This window comes from Neofelis nebulosa, chromosome 9, assembly GCF_028018385.1.
Source record: "Neofelis nebulosa isolate mNeoNeb1 chromosome 9, mNeoNeb1.pri, whole genome shotgun sequence".
In the NCBI taxonomy this organism is placed as follows: Eukaryota; Metazoa; Chordata; class Mammalia; order Carnivora; family Felidae; genus Neofelis; species Neofelis nebulosa.
The window spans coordinates 27,200,982-27,225,839 of NC_080790.1; the positions used below are offsets into that span (position 1 = coordinate 27,200,982).

General features: G+C 42.2%; 1 protein-coding gene across 11 annotated transcripts in view; it reads left to right on the forward strand.

Moving 5' to 3' along the window:
* LTBP1 (latent transforming growth factor beta binding protein 1) overlaps positions 1-24,858 on the forward strand; it is a 402,356-nt gene that overhangs the window by 145,068 nt on the left and 232,430 nt on the right. For 7 of the 11 annotated variants that reach the window (XM_058683005.1, XM_058683000.1, XM_058683002.1 and 4 more), the window contains one exon: positions 20,326-20,493. The exons of 1 other annotated variant lie outside the window; for it this stretch is intronic. In XM_058683005.1, coding sequence (XP_058538988.1) covers positions 20,326-20,493 — 168 coding nt within the window. Of the gene's footprint in view, positions 1-20,080; positions 20,494-24,858 lie in introns of those variants that run through there. 3 more of the 11 variants (XM_058683008.1, XM_058683009.1, XM_058683010.1) reach the window with 2 other exon arrangements.

The following is a 24,858-nucleotide window of genomic DNA, read 5'->3' on the forward strand; positions in this document are numbered from 1 at the left end:
TGTGACATTATGACGTGAGCCAAAGTCGGATGCTCATCTGACTGAGCCACCCAGGCACCCTGTAAACAGCTATTTGTATTTTAAAGTCACCTAAAATTTTAGTTCTTTAAGTTCATAGCAAAACTTTAAATTTCAGGAAAGACAGGTGTCCTGTTTTATATACTACCTTCCTTCAAGATTTAAAAGCAGATATAAGTCAGACTATTAAAAGAATTGTCAGTTTATCTTGTGATGTGCTGCAATGTAGGGGAGAGATTGATTACTGGCATTTCAGGGGTGCCTGGGTGGCTCAGTCAGTTAAGCATCTGACTCTTGATTTTGGCTCAGGTCATGATCTTGCAGTTTGTGGGTTCAAGCCCCACGTGAGGCTCTGCACTAAGAGTGCAGAGCCTGCTTGGGATTCTCTCTCTCCCTCTCTCTCTGCCCCTCTCATGTAATTGCTTGCTCTCTCTCTCTCTCTCTCAAAATAAATAAACTTAAAAATAAAAGCAGATACAGGTCAGATTATTAAAAGACTTTATCTTCTGATGTGCTGAAATATGGGGGAGAGATTGATTACTGGCATTTTAGACACATGGCACTGTTACAAAAGAGCTCAGGACAGGTCCACTATTTTTAGTGTTGAGCATAGCCTTTCTGTTTGAATAAGCAGTCATGGTGGTGCAGGAAGCAGGTCCACAGCCCCCATCGGGCCCCTTTTGACAGAAGAAAATGTAATCCTTTCTGTGCTGGGACCACGGGAGACTTCTTAGTCCTGGATCCTGTGGTCTGTACTGACTTCTCTCGGTCCTTGAAATAGAGCAGCCAGCCCAGCAACTGCCCAGCAGTCGGTCACAGGCTAACTGGAATTCCTGGCTCTCCCATTTGAAGATAAAACAGCCACCAGGTTTCAGGTCTGAGAAGGGGAGGCAAAGACTCGGTTGTTCTCACAGCAGCAGCCTTCCTGCCCGAGCCCCAGCATCTCAGTTCTGGCCTGATGGCAGCCCACAGTCTCAGGCAATGAAGAGCACGGACTCTCTGGGCACCCGAGACCTGCTGTTTGTACTCAAGGTGACGCTGTGGTTGGATGTGCTGGCGTGAGCCCTCAGGTTGTGTCCACAGTGACATCGAGAAGCCTAATAAACATGGAAGCATCTCAGGTTTGATGGTTCTGTCTCCTCCTTGAAAAAGTAAGTTCATACATCTGGAGTGAAGACTGTGTGCGGTTGCAGACTGGTGCAGCGAAGAGTTTACCAGCGAAACTGTGCACTTCCTGGTTGTTATTGTGAGACGATAGTGGTTGTGCAAAGGCTCACAGCCAACAAGGGGTTTTCTTTGGCAGAACAAATCCAAAGACTAGGAGACAGGCAGCCGTTGGCTGGGACAGTTCTGCTTGTCCCAGCCACTTCCAGGAGGTGGATAAGAACACTGCTTAAAGGCTCTGGATGCCCAGTGCCGGTTCGAGTCATCGCAGAGAGAGAGCCCGTGGTGTGGTTGACAGCACCCACCAGGGGACAGAAGGTGGTTTGAGGAAGAAAGACCAAATTCATCCTCCACCTGTTGTCCTCCACCTCCTCACAGAAGAGGAGGAGAAACCCTGGACCGGCAATTGGATAAAGGCAAATGTAGATGGAATCAGTAGAGGTGAGGAAATCAGAGCCAGATTCTTCTGTGTGTGGTGAAGTGTGAGAGGGAGATCTTCAGAGGAGGAACAGTTTGGAAAGGCAACTCCTTTGGAAAGGAGAGTCTGGTCCTGAGAAGCAGCCTAACCTTACTCCAGGACACGCCTGAGAGGAGAGAAAAGCAACAGCAGAAGGAGAAACTGCCTGTGCTGGCAACTCCAGGTCTCCGTGGTGCCCTCACTGACAGTTACTGATTGATGGGAGCCCCACTGGGGCAAAGCTCTGCCAATGGATGGTGTGCACCTCCCGGGAAGGGGAGTTCTGTGGGCATGTGTTCTGCAGCCCTGGAAGCCTTCCTTGCATGGAGACCACCTTTGGCTTGTCATGTGCGGATACATGTCTGTAGGATTGACCCCACGCCAATCCAGTGGGTACTAAGTGGCAGTGGAAGTGGGACCAGCCAGAAACTAGATCTTACAAGAAGCTGATGAAAACGAACAAAGAAATGATTTAGCATTTAAAATACCAGGTGTGGAAAAAAAAGACTGCTTTGAGGAAGGAATTATGGTAAAGCTCCATGCTTTTTCCCTTGTGAAATCAAACTCCTGATTGGGCTGCTTGGTCACCTCATACCACACTTTGTGTGGGAATAAGGAACCTTGAGCCACTTTCCAGCTGTATGTCAGTGTGGATGTTAGCACTGTAGGTGGATAGAAGAAAATCATCCATTCTTCAGTTATTTCCGACAAAATCCTTGTTGGTTTCAAAGCCTAGACAGAAAAGCAACAGCATAAATAGGTACAAACTGATGCTTGAGAAAGCATTCCAGGGAATGTGGATGAAGGACCAGCGTTTTGCTGAGCTGATGCCCTTAAGAATCTATATTCCATTGAAGGGCAGGTATTACTTGTTGTACATAAAGTTCCATGTGCAGTCTTGCCTTGGCCACTGTGTCTTATTTGGGGGTGGTGAGGGCGGGTTGGTATGTTTTATCCAGGAGTTGTTTGATCACATCTCAGTCCAGGCATGTAGGTGAACATGAACGTTCTCTTTGCTTCTTGATTCCTTACACACAGAGGAAGAGCGCTGGGAAATAGTAGACATAGACGGATTATAAACACTTCCAAGAAACTTATCCAGTGATGTTAAAAACAACAGTGGAGGAAAACCTAGAGTGAAGGGTTATGTAATCTCAGTTCCCCAATGGGCAGCCTTTCATGCCAGAGAAGGAGGTTTCAATCCCAAGGGCCCAAGATTTCAAAATAAATAAACAAAGTAATCCAAGGATATTTCTGGGTGTTGAGACCGAGTTCAAGATATTGAGAAATAGATACTGTATGATTCCAGAATACTCTATGATCAAACTGTGATATTGGTGGGGGAAAATAACCACGGATGAATATATAGATTGCCTGGAAAGTACAAAGCAGCATTTTGGGAGGAGAAAACCTACATTTGAAAAAGAAGAGGTGCTGCCTTCTCAGTCTTTGGATCTCTTTGCCAGAAATTGAGGGCTTTACTTTGATTTTATTTCTGAATAAGAAAATTAGTTTCTAGGGAACAATCATTGTTAGAGTTGAAGTGATAGTTTTGATTTGACATAAACAGGATTGTACAAAATACTGCTAATGAGATGTTCCAAAGGGAATTGAAATAGAATTTGTATTTGCTTGGTTTAGCCTCTTTAAAGAGGGGTCCTCTTAACATTGAAAATTAGTGCCTTATGGTGGGTCTGTGTGTCCCCACTTGGAGGTAAAGACTTCCCTACCTTCCTTACATTTTATGACCTTTCTTAAAGAGCTTGTGTTGTACTTTTCTGCAGTTCTGCATGGTTTTTTTTTTTTTTTTGATATTTACTAAGTATTAGCCCCTTGTGAAGTTGAAATGTATCTGTACTGAAACCCAGCTGCCCAAGGGCTGTGTTCCCATACAGAGGAAGTACGAGTTGACACATGGCTGGAATGGGAGGGAAACCTTTCTTCCCTAAAAAAGGTAATTGCAATATGGTTATATTTGAGTACTTCTTCTGACAGGAAAACATTAAACCATGAAATGTGTACACATGATGTATGTATATGTATATATACACATTTATATTTAATCACATATATAAATGTGTGTTATTTAAAGAGTTATTTTTTGCAGCTGCCTACATTATACATATTGCAAGTATTCATTAAAAAAAAATTCTTGTAGCCCTAACTGTGTTTCACATGTTGGCTCTTCCAAGGTCCCAGCTTTTTAAACTAAATGATAACTTGAAACAGGCAGTGATTGCTCTTGTGAAAAACATCATAGTTATTTAAAAAACCCCTGTATCCTAGAAACAGACTTAGAGAGCTTTGGGGAAGAAAAACAATCTAGACAGCAGGTGGGAGGGCGGTCGGTGGTGGTCAGTGGCGTGGTTCCCTTTGGTAGATGACCCGGGGCTGCTTGCGTGGGATTGAGTGCTCTCTGCTAACGATGTCTGGAACCTCACACACCAGGCAGCTGTGCTCCTTGTTGTAATGAACGCCACTTAATGACTACAGGTGCATCGCACGATCACCACTGCCTGCCTCAGATCCCGAAGAAACTGGAGCTCTTCCTCCCACGCGTTCAGTTTACATTCCTTCCAGAGCCACTGAAGCAGGCTCTGCTTTACTTTGGAGGGTTGGTTACAGAGGAACACTCCCCAAACAAAATCTTTCGGTATTTTTTTCCCTTTACTGGCCATTCAGAGATATTATGCTGCCTTTGTTGATTCAGTTAAGTAGATGCTTTCTGGTCCAAAGGTCTTTTTCTTAGGTTTTTGTAACTGTAGATATTTAACAAAAACAGAGCACTATTTAAGTGTGCTTTAGTTTGTTTTTATAGGGAGAGAGGGAGGCACCTATATTTTGATAATATTTCCCTGACCAGCTTAACTTTTTTCATGAAATTTTTTTCATACCAGAATAACTAATAAAAATGTAGATCTTACGTACATGTAATTCTTCCTTCCTCCTTCTTGCCATGGCTTCCTTGTGGGTATAGTGGACTTTTCCACCCTGTTGACATTGAGCTTGCCTGGGTGACCTGCTTTTACCAATGGACTGCAGGCAGAAAGACAGTGTGCCAGCTCTGAGCTTTAAGTTGTATGGTTCCACTCTTCCTTATACCATAAAAAAAGGCATGTATCTGGTCTGCTCACATGCCAGTTCCTTTGACATCTGCTTTTCTTAGTTTACCTTAACAGGGAGGATTTACTATTTATTAATTTATTTAATGTTTATTTATTTGAGAGAGAGATAGAGCATGATTCGGGGAGGAGCAGAGAGAGAGGGAGACACGGAATCTGAAGCAGGCTCCAGGCTCTGAGCTGTCAGCACAGAGCCTGATGCGGGGCTCGAACTCATGAAACCACGAGATCATGATCTGAGCTGAAGTTGGATGCTCAACCCACTAAACCACCGAGGCACCCCAGAAGATTTACTTTGTAAAACAATCTGGATAATTGTTAGTCTTAGAGCTGGTGATGCTGTTTTAATCAGACAGGATACATATAGGTAAAAATGCTACTCTGGGGGACTACACCTTCTTGCCACAGTGAACCAGAAGAAGGGTAGGCACTTGACCCAAGAAAACCAATCTGCTGTAAGGTGCTGTAAGCTGCTGTAAGGTGGCCTCCCAGAAGAGCATTCCCTAAGAGGGATGATCTGATGAAATAAGATCAATCAGAATTTTTCAAGGAATTTGTAAGTTAAGTTAGAGTTGAACAGTAAGAAACTGGAACAGAAGTAGAATACCAAGTAGAAGCAGAAACAGCCGTCATGAAACAGCTGCCATGTTCATATCAGCTTCAATAGCATTTTCTGAAAAGGACTGGCCATAGGGCAACATATGATGAAAGTACTGTGGGTTCTTAATGTCATCCCAGTTATTGAAGCATATTCAAGTCTCCATAAGGTCAGGCTTATGTGGCCAGCTGTTCCTGGGTTGTCTTGGGACTTGCATCTTCTGCATTGCTGTGCAGAGCTTCCCTGTTCAGTCCCATCTCCCTTGAGAAAGGGTGCACCCCCCTGCATTGTATTGTAGGCGGAGACCCCAGCGAGCACTCATTCTGTGTGAACCTTCCCTCTAAGAGCGGCGTGTCTTGATGTCTCAGAGCACCAAAGACTGTCATTTAGAGCAGGAAAACCCAGCTGCTTTACCCCTCTTTACCCCCTTAATCCTGTCTACATCTTCTGTCTGAGAAAGCTTGGGGTAGGTTGGTAGATGCACAGAGAAGTAAGTGGGGCCGGTTCCATATTTTCCCCAAGACCCCTGCAGCACTCAGAATTGTCCTCGTGGCCTGGGCTTTCATAGGGCCTGCTGCGTTAACCATATTTATGCCTCAGTGCCCATTTGGATTTTTAATAGAAATGTTTTCAGGTCTCGGATTCTTGATTACATTGAATGGAAAATGTCCAGTTTCAGTTCATGAGTGAGTGTGGACAGAAACCTTTTTAGAAGACCCCTGAAATCCCATCGTGCCTCCTTCTCCACTTTTTCTGGTATGGGTTTTCGGGCAGCCACGGTGGGGCATGCGTGTAAATACCTGTCAGGCGTGCTCTGCCATGTCTCCAGCGTGGAAATGGAGCAAAATTAGATGCCTCTTTTTAAAGTTTTAAAAAAGACTCTTAGTGGAGAAAGTGATTCATAATGTTTCTTGTCAGAGATCCCAGTTTCCAAACCACACCTTAATATACCTCAAGAACATATAATATGTATGTTTTAAAAACCTGCTAAAGGTACTAGAAACTATATTTTTGTCTCTGAGCATCAGATAATTAGGAAATTTGCACATAAGCTATTTGTCTCCACCAGTGACACTCCATAGATTGCATTTTTCTCATCTATTGGGTACTTACTGTGTGCCAACCACTGTACTGAGTGCTTGCTGTTAAATTAAGTCAGTATGTTACATCATGATATTAGTATATGGACTATTTAAAATTTATCCTACATGTATTCGTATAAGTTTCTTGGGAACAAAAATACAATGAGTTAAAAATTGCCCAAACCAGGATGCCTGGGTGGCTCAGTCGGTTAAGCGTCCAACTTTGTCTAGGGTCATGATCTCATGTTCATGAGTTCGAGCCCTCCATTGGGCTTGCTACTGTCAGGGCAGAGCCTGCTTCGGATTCTCTGTCCCCGTCTCTCTGCCCCTCCCCCACTTGTGCACACGCTCTCTCTCTCTCTTTTTCAAAAACAAACATTAAAAAAAATATTTTAAAAAATTGCCTAAACTGATCTTACTCATTGGGAGGAGTGCCACTTTACCTGATATGGTGACCAATGGTAGCTATACATGAGATGAGCACAGTACCATGGACATAGTTATTGAAACACTGCGTTGTACACCTGAAATGAATGTAACATTGTGTTTCAACTATATTTCAGTAAAAAAGGTGGAAAAAAAGAGTGCTACTTGAGCTTTCTCTGTTATTTTTACGTGGGTGCAAAGCTAAGTTTGACTACGTTAAAAAAACCTGTCAGCTTCATGATTTGTAGGGCTTTTATGACAATAACACTTAAAAATTATCTGAACTTAGAGTTTCTGGCAAGAATTGTTTAACTTAGTCAGATGCAAAATAAGCCATTCTAATTATTTGCGGAAATCCATTTAGATGCCTTTCAAACCAAGTCAAGCCATCAGCTCTTACCTGGAAATTTTGTAGGAACCAAAGTCCACCCTGCAATTTTCCTTTATCGTAGAGTCTTAAATAATAATTAAGGTTGTAATGCAAACATCTTGAGATGAAATTTTCCATATTTAGACGTTCTTGTGGGTTTTGCTGTATAATATATCATGGGGTAAGTGTCACTACTAGCTTGAGCTTCACCTCACAGTTACTCTGCTAAGAGCTGACCACACGTAATGATACCTCTTGGATTTGCATAGTAGTTAACAGCTTATGAATTATATCCATACAAATTATTTCAAATGGCCCCTACCACAATCTCGTGAGGTAGATGAGCTGTATGAGTAGTATTCTCAGTGTCTTTTTGTTCCCACCCTAGTTTTCAAGATGCTGAAGAGTGGTGCCTGTGAGTCATTTTACTGTATTCTATTCCACTGAACCTCTGAATATTAGTTTCTTTGTCAAATAAAAATCTTAGCACTTACTCTGTCATAAGAAGGAAATGAGATGACACCTGACATACTGTCAAACACCTAGGATGTGCTCAGTCTGTTTCCTTCCCTTGCTCCAAACTTCCCAGGTGCCTAGTATCTTAAGCACCTACTAGAAGTGTAGGAGAAGCATTAGGGGAGAGTGTGAAGGCTTGTGTTGAAAACCCAGCCCTGCCATTTCCTAGCAAAATGAAATTGGTCAGGTTCCTGATGAATATCTCTGTAGTTTCCTAGTTTCTGAAGGGATAGGAATGTCACTTAAATGATTGTGGGGTGCATGTGAGCTCTGAAGCTTCATTAGGTACTCAGTACATGTTTCATGAGTCTTACAGTGCTCTGTACATTTAGAAAGGTCCATAAAGTCTGTTTCTGTGTTCTCAGAATCTAGGGAAAAAGAAAAGCAGAGAAATGTGTGTGTGTGTGTGTGTGTGTGTGTGTGTGTGTGTGTGTGTGTGTGTAGGGGAAAAGAACAGAGGAGTGTGGGTATTTATATTTTACTATATAATAAATTAACCCAAACCTTAGTGGCTTAAAGCAACAAACGTTATCTTACAGTTTCTCTGCCTCAGAAATTCAGAAGCTGGTTGTTTAGCTAGTTGGTTTTGGCTGATAAATTCAGAAGCTGGTTGGTTAGCTGGTTGGTTTTGTCTCAGATTCTGTCATGAAGTTGCAGTCAGGGTATCAGCAGGGGCTGCCATCATCTGAAGGCTTGACTGGGGCTGGAAGATCCACTCTCAGGTTTGTTCACTCACCTGGCTTTTGGCAGGAGACTTTGGTTCTTTGCCATGTGGGCCTCTCTGTGGGCTCTCTAAGTATTCTCGTGGCCTGGGAGCTGGCTTTCCCCCAGAGTGAGTGATTGGACAGAGAGAGCTCAAGACAGAAGCTGCAGTGCCTTTTATGATCTAGTCTCTGAAGTTGAAATAATCACTTCTGTTTTATTTTTTGCTTTAGACATCAATTGCTAAGACCAGCCCATGCTCAAGGGAAGTGGAATTAGATTTCACCTCTTGAAGAAAGTATCAAAGGATTTGTGGATAGATTTTAAAACCATCACACTGTTCAACAGGAGAGGCACTGTCTTGATGGAGAGAGGAATTTGAGCATGAGTAACCTAAAAAGAATTAACTGAAAGCTGGAAAAGTGACAATGTGTGACTACACATCAGTAATTCATTTTTAATTGGCAACTAATCATTTTTCAGTTTTTATTACATGATAAATAAAAGATGGAATACAACTTTGAGAAAAGGGATATTTAGGCAGAAATCTTTTATAATGATGAGTTCTATTGAACTTGGCAGTAATCCCTTGGAGAAAGTAGTTGGGGCCATTTGATGGAGTCATTTAAAAACTGAGCAGAAAGAAGTTTGTGCTTCAGGGAAGAGAACAAAAAGTGAATGATAGAATCTGTGTTCTGCAAGCTTGGATACCTCTGATTCTATGAAGATAATTATTTGAGATATATGATGATAGAGGGCCAACAAGGGCAGAGGGAGAGAGAGAGAGAGAGAAAGAGAGAGAGAATCCTAAGCAATGGGATTGTAGGGCTTGATCCCACAACACTAGGATCATGACTTGAGCTGAAATCAAGAGTTGAATGCTCAACGAACTGAGTCACCCAGGAGTCCCTAAATTCAGAGATTTAAGAATACCAGTTTTCTCCTATATAGCCAGTTGGTTCAACAGATTTTTCTTTCACCTGAGCCCATCAAACTTCAGCAGTTAGAAAAATGTTCATATCTTCACCTTCCTTAGTATTTCTTAAAATAAAATGCATTCATATTGTAGTATCTGTTTGCTCTGGATTCTTCTTGCCTGTGTGATAGAATTGGACTCCCCCAGAGGCACATCAAGGTGCCTGCTTCTGGCCTGGCAGCTGCAGTGATTCAGAATACCTGCACAAGGTACAGGAAGTTTTGGTTTCCCTCTTTGCTCTGTCTTTTGAGTTCTTCCTTCTTTCAGGCCAAATGTAGATTTTGTAATGTGTGATAGGTCATTTTCTTCTTAGCGTCTGCCTTTACTGTAAGAGTGAAGTTTCCAAGCCCCCTTACAAAGGCATTGGAACCCTGATGGCATTTGGCTCCTTTAAAGTTTTGTGACTTTCAGTTATTAGTTTGAGTAAAAGTTGCTTCTTTGCCTTTGCCATGGACAATGGAATTCCTGAGTATTCCTTGTCTGAGTTCATACTGCCTTCGATTCCTTTATCTTCATTTACTACCCTTGTGTTCTTTGCTATGCATTCCCCTCTGACCATATAATCTTTTCTTGTTCTCAAAGAGGGAGAGCCACTAGGTGGACTTTTGTTATAAATAGAGGAGGAGGATAAAAATACAGACTGTTTCCTTGGGCTTGATCGAGGCCAAAGGAAGATTGGAAAAGTAAGGAAGTACACATAAATAGGATTATGTGCAAACAGCTAGGGGAAAATGGAGAGATGCACTGTTCAAACAGGCATGCCTAGGTTGCTGAAAATTGTGTAGGGAGTGGGTAGGTGGGTTGGTTCAGGAGGATGAAAGGTGGAAAGAAAGGAGGAAAGGTTTTCTAGAGCGAGAAAAATGTCACGTGAAGCAATGTGGCATGTGAATGAGGACCATTGGACAGTTTGGTTCAGCTAATGCCTGGACTCTTTGTGGGATGTTGTAGGATGTGAGGCTAGATTCAGTGTCTGTGGGGAAGGGTCTCAACTTTCTTTTAGGGAGTTTGATTTTGTCAGAAATATTTGTCATAACCAGTGTGTAAATTATATGGAATTCTAACTTTGAAATTGCATGGTAGATATAATCTGGGACCCTCATGAGAAGTGGCCCCCACTTAATCAAGCTGGTGAATAAGTCATGAAATTTGTTCCTTGGTAAACAAATAGCTCAGCAGATAATCTGTCCTTTGAGTCAGGCTTGCTTTTCCACATACAAACAAACAGATGTTATTTATGGAAATGGTGAGTGATAGACTGATAACAAATGCCTCCATTTACTTTCTTTGGAAAAACAACAAATGTGGGGACAAATAAAACCTACTTCTGTTCCAAAATTAAGGCACAGAAAATTTGAATCATGTGGAGCATACCTAACCCATGGTTTCTGTAAGGAAGCTATACAAACTAGCCCGATTGTGTGAGTACTAGGGCTAGAAGACCTGAAAGTGTTCCCCGCTCTGCCCCTCGTTCACTGGGTTCAGGAACAGCAGTGAAGGCCTCTCTTGTCAGTGGCACCGAAGCCCCTCCTCCTGTGGCCGTGGGTGGGATCTAAAGGCGAGAGCTGCTAAGACCCGGGTTCTTGAAAGGAGGTAGAGATTTTCACATGCAAAAATGCATCTTTTAAATGGTATTTCTCCCTTGGGAGACAACCACTTAGAAAGAGTAGCATCTTGAATGTTGATGCCAAAAAAGAAGAAAATTCCTGGACAAACTCACTCAGTCTTTCTCAAGTGTGGTTCCCATGGTTGTCAGAATTGAATTGAGAACATGCCTACACTGAGCTCCCCCGAACCCCTGCTCCTCCCTCATTTTCTTCTTTGCTTCATTTTATGTTATGAACTGAGTTAAGTACTGTCACCTTGGGATATGTTTCTTCAACCCTGTGTCGTAACATTTCAGATGCCACTGTCCCTTCTGTATAGGATGGGGGCAGTAGGTTCCCTGGTATTTAAGATTAGGAGCAGAGATTTCTGGATATGTTCTAGACAGGTGAGTTTTTAAAGTTGTGTCAAAGGAACCCCCGTGGAACAGCCTGCTGCAATTGCAGGACACCAGGACTGAGGTGCCCCAGTACTGTTTCTAATTGGTTGTGGTGCCTTTTAGTGTGGTCACCTCTTTCCCTGGACTGCAGTCTGGAGCCTATCCTGAACTTTTCTAGGCGTTCCTTATCTGTTAGCTGAGGTATGCCTGGATAGTTGAATCCTCTCAGGGGATGTTAAAGAAAATACTTTACAAAAAAGGTCAGAATATGAAAATGTCAGAAAGCCATTGGTTTGTTTTGCTAGTTTTCCACTTTTAGTACTGACTGTATTTCTTTCCCCAAACACTGGGTCAGGTCCTGCTGGGTGAGCAAAGTACTTGTTGGGTAAAAGTTAGTCTTTTGACTATAAAATATATTGCACTTTCAAACATACTTGATTTTGTTCCAGAGATAAAAATAGGATCTTTTAAAAAATATTTTTAGAGAAGAGAGCTTATGATTGGTGTTTGAAGAGTAGAAACTCCAAGGAGAAAAAGGAAATATGAAAAAAAAAACCCCATAGTTTCAAGGTGTGCTGTTAGAGTCCTTTTAGGGCATTGGAGTCCGGGTGGCAGGGTAAGATTGAAGGTTGAGAAAATGTGATTATAGGTGACAATTTGAGTTTTTATACCTTGAGTCAAGATAAAACAAAGACTGAATGAATGAAATAGGAAATTAGACCTGACTCCTCAAATGCGTGGAAATTTGGGATGAAATCTACTGTCTTTGTGCTAGATCTCTGGCTAGTCTCTTGGCCAATCTCCCTGAGCTAGAAACCAACATGTATTTCTATGATTGGGTAGGTTTTATGGCCTAGTGGTAATTCATATGAGACTCACAGAATCTTGGTAAGTAGTACCAATTTCCCCCAATTCAATTTCCTCATTCATTGCCTGACAAGGGGAATTGATGCTTAGTAAATGAAAAATTGGCTTAAAAACTCCTTATACATTGGGGTGCCTGAGTGGCTCAGTCACTTAAATGTCTGACTCTTGATTTTGGCTCAGGTCATGATCTCATGGTTTGTGAGTTCGAGCCCCATGTCGGGCTCTGGGCTGACAGTTTGAAGCCTGCTTGGGATTCTGTCTCTGCCCCTACCTCACTATGTACTCTCTTTATCTCTCTCTCAAAAAAAAAAAAAAAGTGAATAATCGTAAAAAAGAAAAAAACAACTCCTTACACATCATTGTAACTCTTATTTATACAGTTAAAGGAAGTTTCTATCGTGTGTGGGTTTGGTTTCTGCGTAATATGTTGTGAAACTTTGGGAGCAAATAATTGTTTTTCTTTAGAAAAAGTGTTTGAGAAATTTCTATTTCCTGTTTATTCAGTTATTCTCTCATTGACATGTTTAATTGAAAATTTTCACTTTTTTATGTCATTGGCCATTTTTGGGTAATGTTTTAATGGTTTTGGGAAAAACGTGTTTTGTAATGATTGCAGAGTTTCCTGAATAACAACTGTGTTTTCCCTTGTTTTATGGCTAAAACATTTCATTTGTCTTTGACAAATGCAGCATCTGTTAAGTATGTTTTGAGGCTAAAGACTTAGTAAGAGTGTTCTTTACTGCTTTAACACTACTGGCAATTAGCCCATTGGTAAATATTATTTATTTAGTTTCTTTCAGTGAAGTTCGTTCATTCAGTTATTTTTCTTGAGCAGTTAGTATGAGACACATGTTGGACATCTAACAGTGACCAGACACATTCCTGCCCTGATGGAGTTTGTGTTCCCATGGTGATAATCAAACAGTAAATATATAAATGTGTTTATAATGAATAGGAAATGTAGGGCAAGGTATGGGGGATAGGTAATGTGTGAGGTGTTGCAGTTTTATGTCAGGTAGTCAGGAAAGGCCTCCCTGATAATCTGACCTCCTGGAGAAGTCTTGAAGGAAGTGAGGGAGGAAGCTGCATGGATCAGAGGAAGAGTGTTGTAGGCAGAGGGAACAGCAAGTGCAAAAGGCTTGAGATGGAAGCAAGGAAGCCAGAGTGAATGGGTTAAGGAGGGTTGTGGCAGATGAGGTCAGGGGTTTGCAGCCGTGGAGGCCCCAGTAGGCCATTGTGAGGCCTTTGGCTTGTGTTCTGATTGTGATGGGAAGCCACTGAAGGGGGTGGGGTGCTATGAATTGATGAACATAAATTACAAAATGATACCGTGAGGGGCGCCTGGGTGGCTTAGTTGGTTGAGCGTCTGACTTCGGCTCGGGTCATGATCTCGTGGTTCATAGGTTCGAGCCCTGCATCGGCTCACTGCTGTCAATGCAGACTCTGCTTTGGATCCTCTTGCCCCACCCCCTCTCTCTGCCCCTCCCCAATCACGCTTTCACTCTCTCAAAAATAAACAAACATTAAAAAAAAAAAAAAAAGATACCCTGCGAGCTATTTATTCTCCCAAATAAACTGCAAGAGGGCAAAGGTGGAAGCAAGGAGTCTGGTTTAGGAGACTGTTGAAATAATCCAGACACAAGATGGTGGTGGATTGTACCAGAGTGTTTGTCATGGAAGTGGTGAGATATTGTTACCTACCTTCTGGAAATAGAGCTCACAGGATTTGCTGTTGTATTGAGTCCCAGATGGACACTGCCCGCCCGCTACCTAGTCAAAAATAGACTTGCTGTTTTCTGAGATGGGGGAAGACTTGAATAGGAGCAGGTTTGGCTTTGAGTACAGGAAGGAATTAAAGCTTGCTTTTGAATACATTTTGCTTGAGGTGTCTGTGAGACATTAGCTATTTACCTGAGAAAGGCCCATCAACGTGAATCGTTGGTTGCTTGGGTATACACACATACAAGGTAGAGGTGGTCCAGGCCATAGTTCAACATTTTCTATTTGTAGGTGTGTAGGTAGTCTTTAAATCCATGCGATGGGACAGGATGATATCATCTAGGAAGTCAGTATAGAAAAGAGAAGGCTACAGAGACTGAACTTTGGGGCCCTCCGCTGAGTAGGGTCATGTGGAACAGTGGCCAACAAGGTAGGAGAGAACCACAAAAGAGTAGTGTAACCTAGAAGCCCTTTGGAGAAGGTGTATCATGAAGCAGTCCTTATGTGTCAGAGGGGCTAAACATTTGTGGAAGAAAGACACAAAATTTGCCATTGCATTTGGCAATGTGGAGATCCTGGTGACCCTTCACAAGGGCAGTTTTGGTGAAGTATGGACAGCAACAGCTTGACTGCAGCAAATTCGAGAGAATGGTTGGGGAGGCAGGGGATACAGCCAGGAGAGCAGCTCTTTTGAGGAGTTTTGCTGTAAGGAGAGTAGAGAAATAGAGCGTTACCTGCAGGAGAGAGGAATGGAGACAATAAGAAGAGCAGTATTCTTGAGATTGGGACAAGGGTGCAACTTGTTTGTGTGGGAATGAGGATGAAGAGAGTAAGTCTTTGAGTCTGTAAGAGAAGAAGAGGTCCATTACTTTAGCCCGCAGGCAGGGGTGGGGCTGGCTTTACCTAGAACCCCATCCTTCTTCAGGAGGAAGGCAGGACAGATCCAGATCTAGGTAAGTTCTGGGTCTACCTAGATCTAGGTAAGATCTAGGTCGGCCTGAGTCTTAACAGCTTTTATTTTCTCAGTGTATCAGAGAGTGAGGTCATACCGAAGAGTGTGTGACTAGGTTGCTGCTGCATTTCTGCCCAAAACGATATTTTTGGGACCATATGCACATTTTCAAATGTGGTGTCCATTTGATACCTGCTTTTTGATGAGCTGTAAGCAATTCTGTAAGGAACTCAGAATATATCCAGAAACTTACTCTTACATTAAATGATTTCATAGACCTACAGAAAGGCAAAGAAGAGTACATCTCCTTAAATGCATAAAAAGGAAAGGAAATCTTGTATATATGTGTGAGTGAGATAAGTAACTGGCATAGTTTCCTTCAGAGGATATTAATGGAGAATTGAAAGGGAGAGGAAACTCACATAGTCTTTCCTTTCATGTGTATCATCTGTGTAGCAACTCTTTCTTCCTCTATTTCTTCATTTAGTTAACAGCTACCCAGAAAAAAAAAATTCAAGAGATAGTGCTGGAATATTCCTTGATTCTTATCTGAGGAGGTGCTCACATCACATCTAGAAATCTCGTCTAGGTTTCCCCTCCCTCTTGGAGGGTGTTCTGGGACTGGAGCAACCTGATTAGTAATCATAGGTTTGATATTAGTTTGTTCACACGGTATCTTTCTCGAGGAACAGAGAGTATTCTGTGGGAATTCTTTTAAGAGTCCATGAGGAGTTAAGCAAGCCTGGAGAGCAGAACAATGAAGTCCTGTTATTCTAAGCATTATTTAATAGTTTCATGATTTGTCCTTCAAAGAATTTTTGGCCTTCGGGCAAGCAGTGGACTGCAGCAGGCGAAGGAGCCCTTTGCTTGTTTCTCACACACGACCTGTGTATTGAATTGGTTCCGAAATCCGTTTGGACAGCTTCACTTAATGGGCAGGGTGATGGCTTGTAACCACCCAGGAGGTGCTTCCCCTTCCCAGAGGATACTGCCTGTGCTAGTTGGTCCCTGTTGTTGAAGTCGGGTGAAGGTGTCACAGCATTCTGGATGCATGCGGAGGACCCTGTATTTGTTCTTGACGTTTGATGTGAGTCTTGCACTTATTATATTTGTTTCTTTGGCTGCCTCGGCTTTCGGTTCCATCCTAGGCTAATGACTGGAGGATGGGCTACTGTGCTCTTTTCTAGACTAAAATCCATTTGTCAAGAACAATTTTTGCATTTTTGAATTTTTCTCCATCATTAATGATCGGGGAATAGAAATGAAAGCTTTTCCTATTGGGAGGATATCGGCTTCTCTTCCGTCCCATTCACCATCCACTCTGAATATCTGTGGTTTGTTTTAAACCATATGCCAGTGCCTCTTCATGGAGGTTTCAGTTTGCACAGGGTCTGGCAGAAGCTGCAGACAGGATGTTGACTCTTGAGTGTCTTGACTGACTGACTGACTAGGAGGCCCAGTGGAGGTGCTACATGGCTCCAGGCAATCTATGCTTCTAGCCAAAGCCTCTACAACGCAAGATCTGAAAGCGCTTCCTTCAGATTATGTGGGGCTGATTTATCTACAGGGGATCTGAAAGTTACATTTTTGTCATCAGAGGGACCAAGCATGAAAGCTGAGCCAGCAGTTGCGCCTGTGTACTTCTGATTGGCCTGAGTTTTCCTCCTCAGCTTTGTAATTGTTCATCAGCTATTAGGTACTCCAGGGGCGGTCTTCGACCACTGATTTCGCCAAGGGTTTCCTTATCCTCATGGGGGATGCAGGGCCTTAGACCGGAATGGCCTCCAGCATCCTCAGAATCCCCAATCTCTGTGGGGTTCGACAGTCTTTCCTTGGGGTATATTTTACCTTCATTAGGGGTCTCCTAGTAGGCAAGCCTGTGGGGTTTTTGAGTTTTAGTTTACTCAAAGCATTTGAGGAAGATGCCCGTCACAGACCCAAGTGGTCTGTGGAGGAAAGTTCGCTGCCACTCTTACTGAATTCCCACTTAACTCTTGACAGATGAATGGTGTGCTCTTCAGCTTGTCACATTTGAGGAATTTGAAACTCAGAGCAGTTTACCTTACTTTTGGGTTCTTTGAAAGTTAAACTTTACATGATACCCTCGGCTACCTAGAAATGATTTTACAAGGGGAATCGGAGAGTGTATTTTCTAATCCTGTAATATTTACAGAGATCCTATTAGAGCTTTTACACATGACAGTCTAGTGTGAAAAGCAGCTGTGAATTTTTTAACACTGATTTTGAGATTGATTTGGTAAGCTAACGCTAATTATAATGAAATCAATGCTTCATGAAGACAAGAGGACTCGCTGAGATTATGTGTCTGCTTTAGAATTAGACTGCTTTTATAGCAGAATGTTAGTAAAATGCAAAGGGAAATATGAAATAAAATGTGTCTTCTTCCAAGAAGATGTGAACACTGTAAAAATCAGAATTAAGTCATATGAAACTGTCTCTGCCTTTTGAAAATCCAGATGATTCCAGGCCAAAAAATTTTTTCTTTTGGCAAAGAAATAGAATAAGTTTTTAAAAACAATAGGCCTGGAGACTCTCAAGTGCCTATAAAGTGACTACTGTAGCTGCGAGGTGAAACGGGAATAATGATTAAGTGCTTGCTTTCTTTGGATGTCTCTCTTTGCCTAAGTGAGCAGAATTTAGGTGACGGTATGAGCATCTGCATGGCAGCCGCCCGGGCCACGAGTTAATGCCAGAGAAGACAAAATAGTTGGCACACCATTTCTAATTTCATTATTGTACCAAGAGCCAGAAAAAATAGAAGTTTATATTCTTTTGAAGTGGGACAGTGTTGTCTCTCCCTTTTTTTTTTTAAATGGGCTTCACACGCTTAGATTCACAGAGTATTCTCAAGATATTTGTAAGCATGGTCTGACAACTTAGAGCGCGAGCTGGTTTGTGTGTGTGTGCGCGCGCGCACGCGCATGCACGTGCGCACTACTGTAAAAAAAAGTCGAACTATGTGAATTTTGTCTCTGGAATCAACGTTCTATTGTAGTTTTTTAAATTTCTGAGATATACTCAAAAATTTTAAATGTTGTATAAGCATTCAAAGCAGTGTTTGGCACACTGCCTCTTCAAATAAAGTTTTATCGGAACACAGCCACACCATTCATCTACATATATATTGTTTTCGACAGGCTGCTCTCAGGCTACCACAACAGAGTTGAATAATTGCCAACAGAGTCCTTTAGGCCGGTAGCCTTCAAATGTTTATTATTTGGCCCATTATAGAACAGGATTCTGAGTCCTGTTTTGCAAGATGCTCGAAGATTTGGTTGAGCCCTAGGACATCTCCCCACTTCACACTGTGTGTCCTGATCTCTTGTGTTGGAACCACTGAGTGAGAATGGGAAACGGTCTTGAAAAAACATTTGAAAAGATCTGAGGCTGTTTCTCTTCTGGAAGAATCATTTTCTTGTGTTAAGTGAAGGGGCCAACACAAGCTGATCTCTTCAAGTTCCTTCTGACTTGAGCTTTTGTTACTTACTCGGTAGTTATCTTTGAGGAGGTGAAGGGCTGTCTTGTGGAAGAGGCGTTACTAGGTTGTGAGACCCTGGGGAGCTGAGTTAGGGTTAATGGGTGCAATTGGCACACTTGAGCTCCAGAAGGAAGTGCACTTGCTAGGAACAGCTTAGAAACCAGCATGCGCCATCTTAGTAGATAATGAGCTCCCTGTCACTAGAGATGTTTAAGTAAAGGTTGTGTCAGAGGACCTTTGGGGTCCAGCTTTGAAATTCTAACTTTTTTTTGGTTAAGGTTCTTTGTCTCCAAGCTCAGGTTTGACCATGATTTTTTTTGTTGTTGAGGGCCTATGGAGGCCTCTTGGATGATTTCCTAAAAATCTAGTCCTGGTCAAACCAAGGCAGTATGAGGGGGACAGAATTGCCTCTGGTAGGCAGAGGATGGCAGCAGAAAGGCTGGCCCAGAGCTAGTCTCTCCTTTGGTCCCTGAAGTAACACAGTGACAATAGGCAGGGCACTGCTTTCTATCATCCTTAGTCTCAGAGCTGAGCCATCTGGTCTCCAGCTGCAGCTACCATCTTTGCTTCCCTGCCTAGGCTCCTGGAAAGAGGAAAGGACCTAGACGGGGGTGTATCACAGATGCAGAGATAGCACTAGAGTTTCTGTATTGCACTTTGCCCTAGAGTCTACATTGGGACTTGGTCATGAATGGCAGTTCTGGGTGAAGTCATACATGCTCTTTGTAGCTCTGCTATTGTGGCACAAAAGCAGCCATAGATACTATGTAAGTGAGTATGTGAGGCTGTGTTCCAATAAAACTTTATTTACAAAAGCAGGCCATGGGCCATATTTGATCCCTGGGCTACAGTTTTCTGACCCCTACTACAGACCCTGGACGTCAGAACTAGCTAGAAAACATGAGCTGCACGTCTCTCATGTTTTGTAGAAAAAGTGAAATGACATGTCCAACGTCACACCGTGGTTGAGGCAGGCTTATAACCCAGCATCTGACTTTTAGATTAGTGCCCATTTTGTAATACTTTGCTGCCTCTGCTGTGCACTCAGGTTATAGCATTTGGTTTTAAGGAGAGGGCCACGTGAGTGCAGGAAATACGTGCCTTTAGTGGCCTGTGAATGGCAGCAGTGAGGGCTCCGGAATGGTATTTGAACAGAGGCAACCCTTTAGCCTCGTGACCTGGCCTCCCTTTTTCTTAGATGGTCCCTGTTGACAGTAAGGCACAAATACAGGTTGCATAAATTAACATGGGGAAATAATGCCCCGGAGTTGTGAAAAAGAAACGGGCTCCCACAGCTGCGTCACAGGATTTGATCACTTCAGCCGAGAGTGCCAGGAGATTTGAGACAGATGTTTTCAGACATGCCGCATGCCTAAAACATTTCCAGGGGTCGGACTGCAAATAGTGACTTAATAAGTGGAGAAACAGGGAAAGTATGCAAGTTGAGGACACAAGAGTTTATTCACCACGAGGTGCATGGCCAACCTCTTTGCATTACATCTGCCTGTCAGGGTTGGCTCTTTCATGTCGTGCCCTCCGTATTGCTCTTTGTCTGCCCGTGAATAAAGTGCAGCATTGTGGTTAGTAATCCCACTCCAGTGACTCGACTTCAAATGTGGTTTTGGAGTGCATCCCAGAGTTCTGTTTGCTAAGCTTCCTACTCCTGTTTCAGAGACACCACTGGATACAGAGCAGCGAGCACTGAAGGCTTCCCTCTTTCCTTAAACCTGTCGGGTTGTGGGCTCTCTCGTTCCCCCTCTCCTCTCCTTGCTTTTTTCCCCTTGTTTTTGTTTTTTTTTTTAAACCTTCCAAGGCACTTTCATGGATACTAAGCTGATGTGTTTGTTGTTCTTTTTCTCCTTGCCTCCGCTCCTAGTGAGTAACCACACTGGCCGCATCAAGGTGGTCTTTACTCCGAGCATCTGTAAAGTGACCTGCACCAAGGGCAGCTGTCAGAACAGCTGTGAGAAGGGGAACACCACCACTCTCATTAGTGAGAATGGTCACGCTGCCGACACCCTGACGGCCACGAACTTCCGAGTGGGTGAGTTCCTCCACGGTCCCTCACTGTCCTTCCTGAATTGAGTTTTCTGAGATCGTAGCATGTAGACATCCTCCTCCACTCACACTGCTCTCTGCCTGAATGGGTTTCTGTCTATGAGCACGAATACGCTTCTTCCAGGAGATCTTTTAAATCACTTTCAGAATAATTTTTACCCTGCTTTTCTGGCTTCTCAGAGAGATGGCAACTAGAATGTTGCCCCTGATTGCTTATCATGGACGCAGCCTGTGGTGATGGGGGGGGTGGGTATCAATAGGACAGAAGGGGATAGCTTTTACATTGAGACCCTAATGCACAGTTCGCATTGATCAGCTTCACGTTTAATCTGCTCAGTAATAAGAATTTGTCCTAGATCTGACTCCCATTACAAAATTTGGATAGTGTTGCTTAAGTTTAATTTTTTTACTTTACGGATAGTCATGTTCTAAAAAAAAAAAAAAAAAAAATCTAAGAATTGTCAAAAACTGCATTTTGGTTGTAGAAAGGGATACAGACTTGCATCCTTCACCACATTTCTGCTCTGATTCAGAAGGCTGAATTATACATTGATACATGACATGGATTTAAGGGAAGAAATGCTAGTGGCTTGCTGTCAGCACTCAAAACCTTTTAATCTCTCTTAACTAATTTAAATATGAACTACGGTGGTCCCTGAAAAGAAAGCTTTTTACTTAAAAAATTTTTGTGTTGTTTTTACTTTTTCGTAAAGGGCGAAAGTTTTGCGGTCCACCGAATGCTGTCACGCTGCCATGTTGTCATGCAATACAGTATTTTTGTCACGGAAAAATGTCTTTTATTATTTTTTGACCAATTATGGTTTGCCATGTGTACTCAAATAATCACAGACACCCACATTACTTTATGAGTTACTCACAAGAATAACCCAAATGTCAGACAGATAATAACACTGGCTAGATCTGGTCTTTTTATGGAATATTGCTGTTTAGTCTTGAGCGTGTGTGTCTGGGGGGGTAGGAGAGAGGGTGTCTCTTTCAAACTGATTATCATCAAGACAAAATACAAGGAGGCAGCCTGAAGTCCTTATTAGCTCTTTTGATTATTCTCTGCTTTATCGTGACTCCTAATCCTGATGAGGTCAAAGCATTATTCTGGAGAGTCTGTACAAGGAAAAAAACGTATGCCCATAGATACTATTTAAAAGGGTGTTGTGAATTTCCTGGCTATGATAGGGGTGTTTGGGCATATTTTAAAAAAGAATTTAGTTGGTGGATGCCAAGTTACGCTTAGCAGGGCAGAGCGCCGAGTCTAATGGGAAGTGTGTTGAACTGATGATTGGGAAACTGGATTCTGGTCCGGGTCCTGCCACTACCTACTTAATCCACAGCGTGTGACAGTTACTGTTTCTGGACCTCAGTTTTGTCTCATACAGAAAATAAATGGCTTATGTTTAGTGACCTCTGAAATTCAGTCTTCCTTTAAACTCTTAGGGCTTTTTATGAGCAACAAGTAATATCATTTTCCGGAGGGTTATAGACAATGAGGGGAAGAGAAAAGGCAGTTCCCAGTAGGTTATTACGTGCTTAATGGCTTTTTCCCACTTTTACTTTTCTTGATTGCCTGCCTTGCTCTCATGGCTTTCTCAGCTCCATCAGCAGCAGCAATCACTGCTTCTCCTCCTCCTCTCAGTTTTCATAAATCTTTACAGTAAGAATGACAAAGCAATCGGATGGGTGGTAATTTTTTGGCTTACAGTGTATTCATTTTGAAACTACATATTTGAAGGCTTTGAGAAACAGAGGAAGTCTACTTGTTAAAACACGCTGCACACTTTCCTGTCTGGCATTTAAGCAGCTGTTTAGGAACAGGATACACGTAGCCTATTCAAAATGTAAAACGGAGCAAACTTATTTACACAAAAAAATTTCAAAACCAGAGCTCAACTCTGCCACAAAAGGATTGGCAGAGTAGTTCACGAGAGAGAGAGAGAGAGAGAGAGAGAGAGAGAGAGAGAGGAAGAGAAAGAGAGAGAAAGAGAGAGGGAGAGAGAGAGACAGGCAGGCAGGCAGAAAAGGCATGGTAATAAAGTTTCACATTGGAAGTCCTGGGAAATATTTAATTTCTATCCTGAGCTATTTTCCTCTTCTTTTTATTTTAATTAAAAGACTGGATAATCTGAGGGACCAGTTTTAAATTTTTTAAATTGAAGAATGGTAATTTTGTATAACTTATAGATTATGATTCTTCAGAAATACAGAAAATTTTAGAAGTTCTTTTTTTAGACATAAGTATCTTTGTGGACTTGACTGGTTTAATATAGCTTTATTACAAAAAGTAGCTTTCTGGCCGTCTTTCTATTTATATTTGCTTATAATATGTTAAATCTTTTGCACATAAGACATGTATATGGAAAATAGAACAGCTTGGGGAAAATTCAAAATTCATTAAATTTGTTAGCTGCTCTCTTTGGCCTCTGCTATGTAAGGTGTGGGGACTCACACACTTGTTCTGTAAAGGGCTAGATAGTAAATACTTGAGACACTGCAACACAAACATGTGGTCTGCAACTACTCAACTCTGCTGTGGCCATGAAAGCAGTGTAGGCAGTATGTACAAGAATGGGTGTGGCCGCATTACAAAAACCTTGGGTGTGCCAAATTTGACTTCAGTGGCACAGTCTGCTGACCCCTGCTCCCAGAAGTCAAAATACTACTGGGAAAACCATATGGACTTCAAGGTCAAGGGAGCTTAATTAAATAGTCCATTTTGATCATCAGAACTGCAGAAATGAATTTGAACATTTCCATAGTGATTTATAGGTTTTTTGTTTTTTGGTTTTTTTGAAGGAAGTGGAACACATACTATTATTAACATTTTCTTGATAGGGAAACTTAGGCAGTGGTGTAAGTGAGCTTGACTTAGTTACATAGCAAGTCTGTTAGCTAGGACTAGAACTTAGATCTCTTTAGGTCATCTGTTTACTTGATTGCGTGGGGTCTGACCACGATGGGTAGGAGGGACAAGGTGAAGAACCTCATGGAGTTGGGTTTTATGGGAAGGACGGATGGTTTAATAGAGAATAGGCACCTGAGAGACCTGTAGCCCTGGATTGGAGTCCTGGCTTCACCATGGCCACTGGCCATATTCTGGCTTTAGATCCTCTTGGGCTCAGGTCACTGACCACACAGAAGAGGTAATAATAAATATACAGAGGGGCACCTGGGTGGCTCAGTTGGTTAAGCGTCCAACTTCAGCTCAGGTGATGATCTCAGGGTTCACAAGTTCCAGGCCTGTGTTGGGCCCTGTGCTGACCGCTCAGAACCTGGAGCCTGCTTCAGACTCTGTGTCTCCCTCTTTGCCCCTCCCTTGCTCACACTGTCTCTCTCTCTCTCTCTCTCTCTCTCAAAAATAAATAAGCATTAAGAAATTTTTAAAAAAAGATACAAAGGATGGTTCTTTAGCAGACACAGGGGTGATACTGGTTTCTTCCTGTTTTGTGCTGCTTCTGTGCCAGTCTTCTGGTCTTTGGTGATGGGGAGTCTGGGTTTTTCAGATGTGAGAGGCAGGTGTATTGTTTTCATGACTATTAAGCATATAGTCTCTGCTCTTGAGTATTCAGTTAGAGACATCTTAAGTATAACTTCCACTTACTGTGAGGCCTGAATGAGGATGATATCCAAGGCAAGTACTCTGAGATTCTAGAATAAACTCATTTTTATGAACATGATATTGATATGATATAGCAGAGTATTTCCATCAAGTGGCATTTTCTTTAAAGCAGATTTCTAATTATAACACCTTTTTTGTCACATTCTGAGCTTTGCCTCTTGGCTCTCCCCACCTTTGCCTTTTTAAAAAATGGAAACATATTCCTAGTTGGGTGGGCCAGCAGGTTAACTATTGTTGTTTTAATGGATTCTTTCCATTCATAGGCATATCATGAAGACGACCTTCTGGTATTTTTAAAGTTGTTTATAGAGTCATAAGTTCTCTTAATAAGAACACAGGAATTCATGTTGTCACAACTAGAATGTTTGAAATAAAATAATACTATCCCGTGACATAGCTTATTTGTAGAGCCACTGAAAAGCAATCATGACTGCTAAAATAACACATTTGGTTTATATGATGCTGCTTTCTCTGAAGAGTTACAGGGGACTCAGTTTCGATCAGCATCAGCTGAATAATTACAAAAATTATTTGATAATTTAAAAAGTATGTTCCCATGTTATTTCATTTGATGCTTATTTCCTCTGAGGGAGGTAAATTACAGGATTCATATTCTGTGGATATGAGTACCATAGCCCTGGTGGGTTTGATTAAAGGTGACTCGCAGTCAGGTTTGCCTTCCCAGCGTCCACATACCTCCTTCTCACCCTGTTGCCAGGT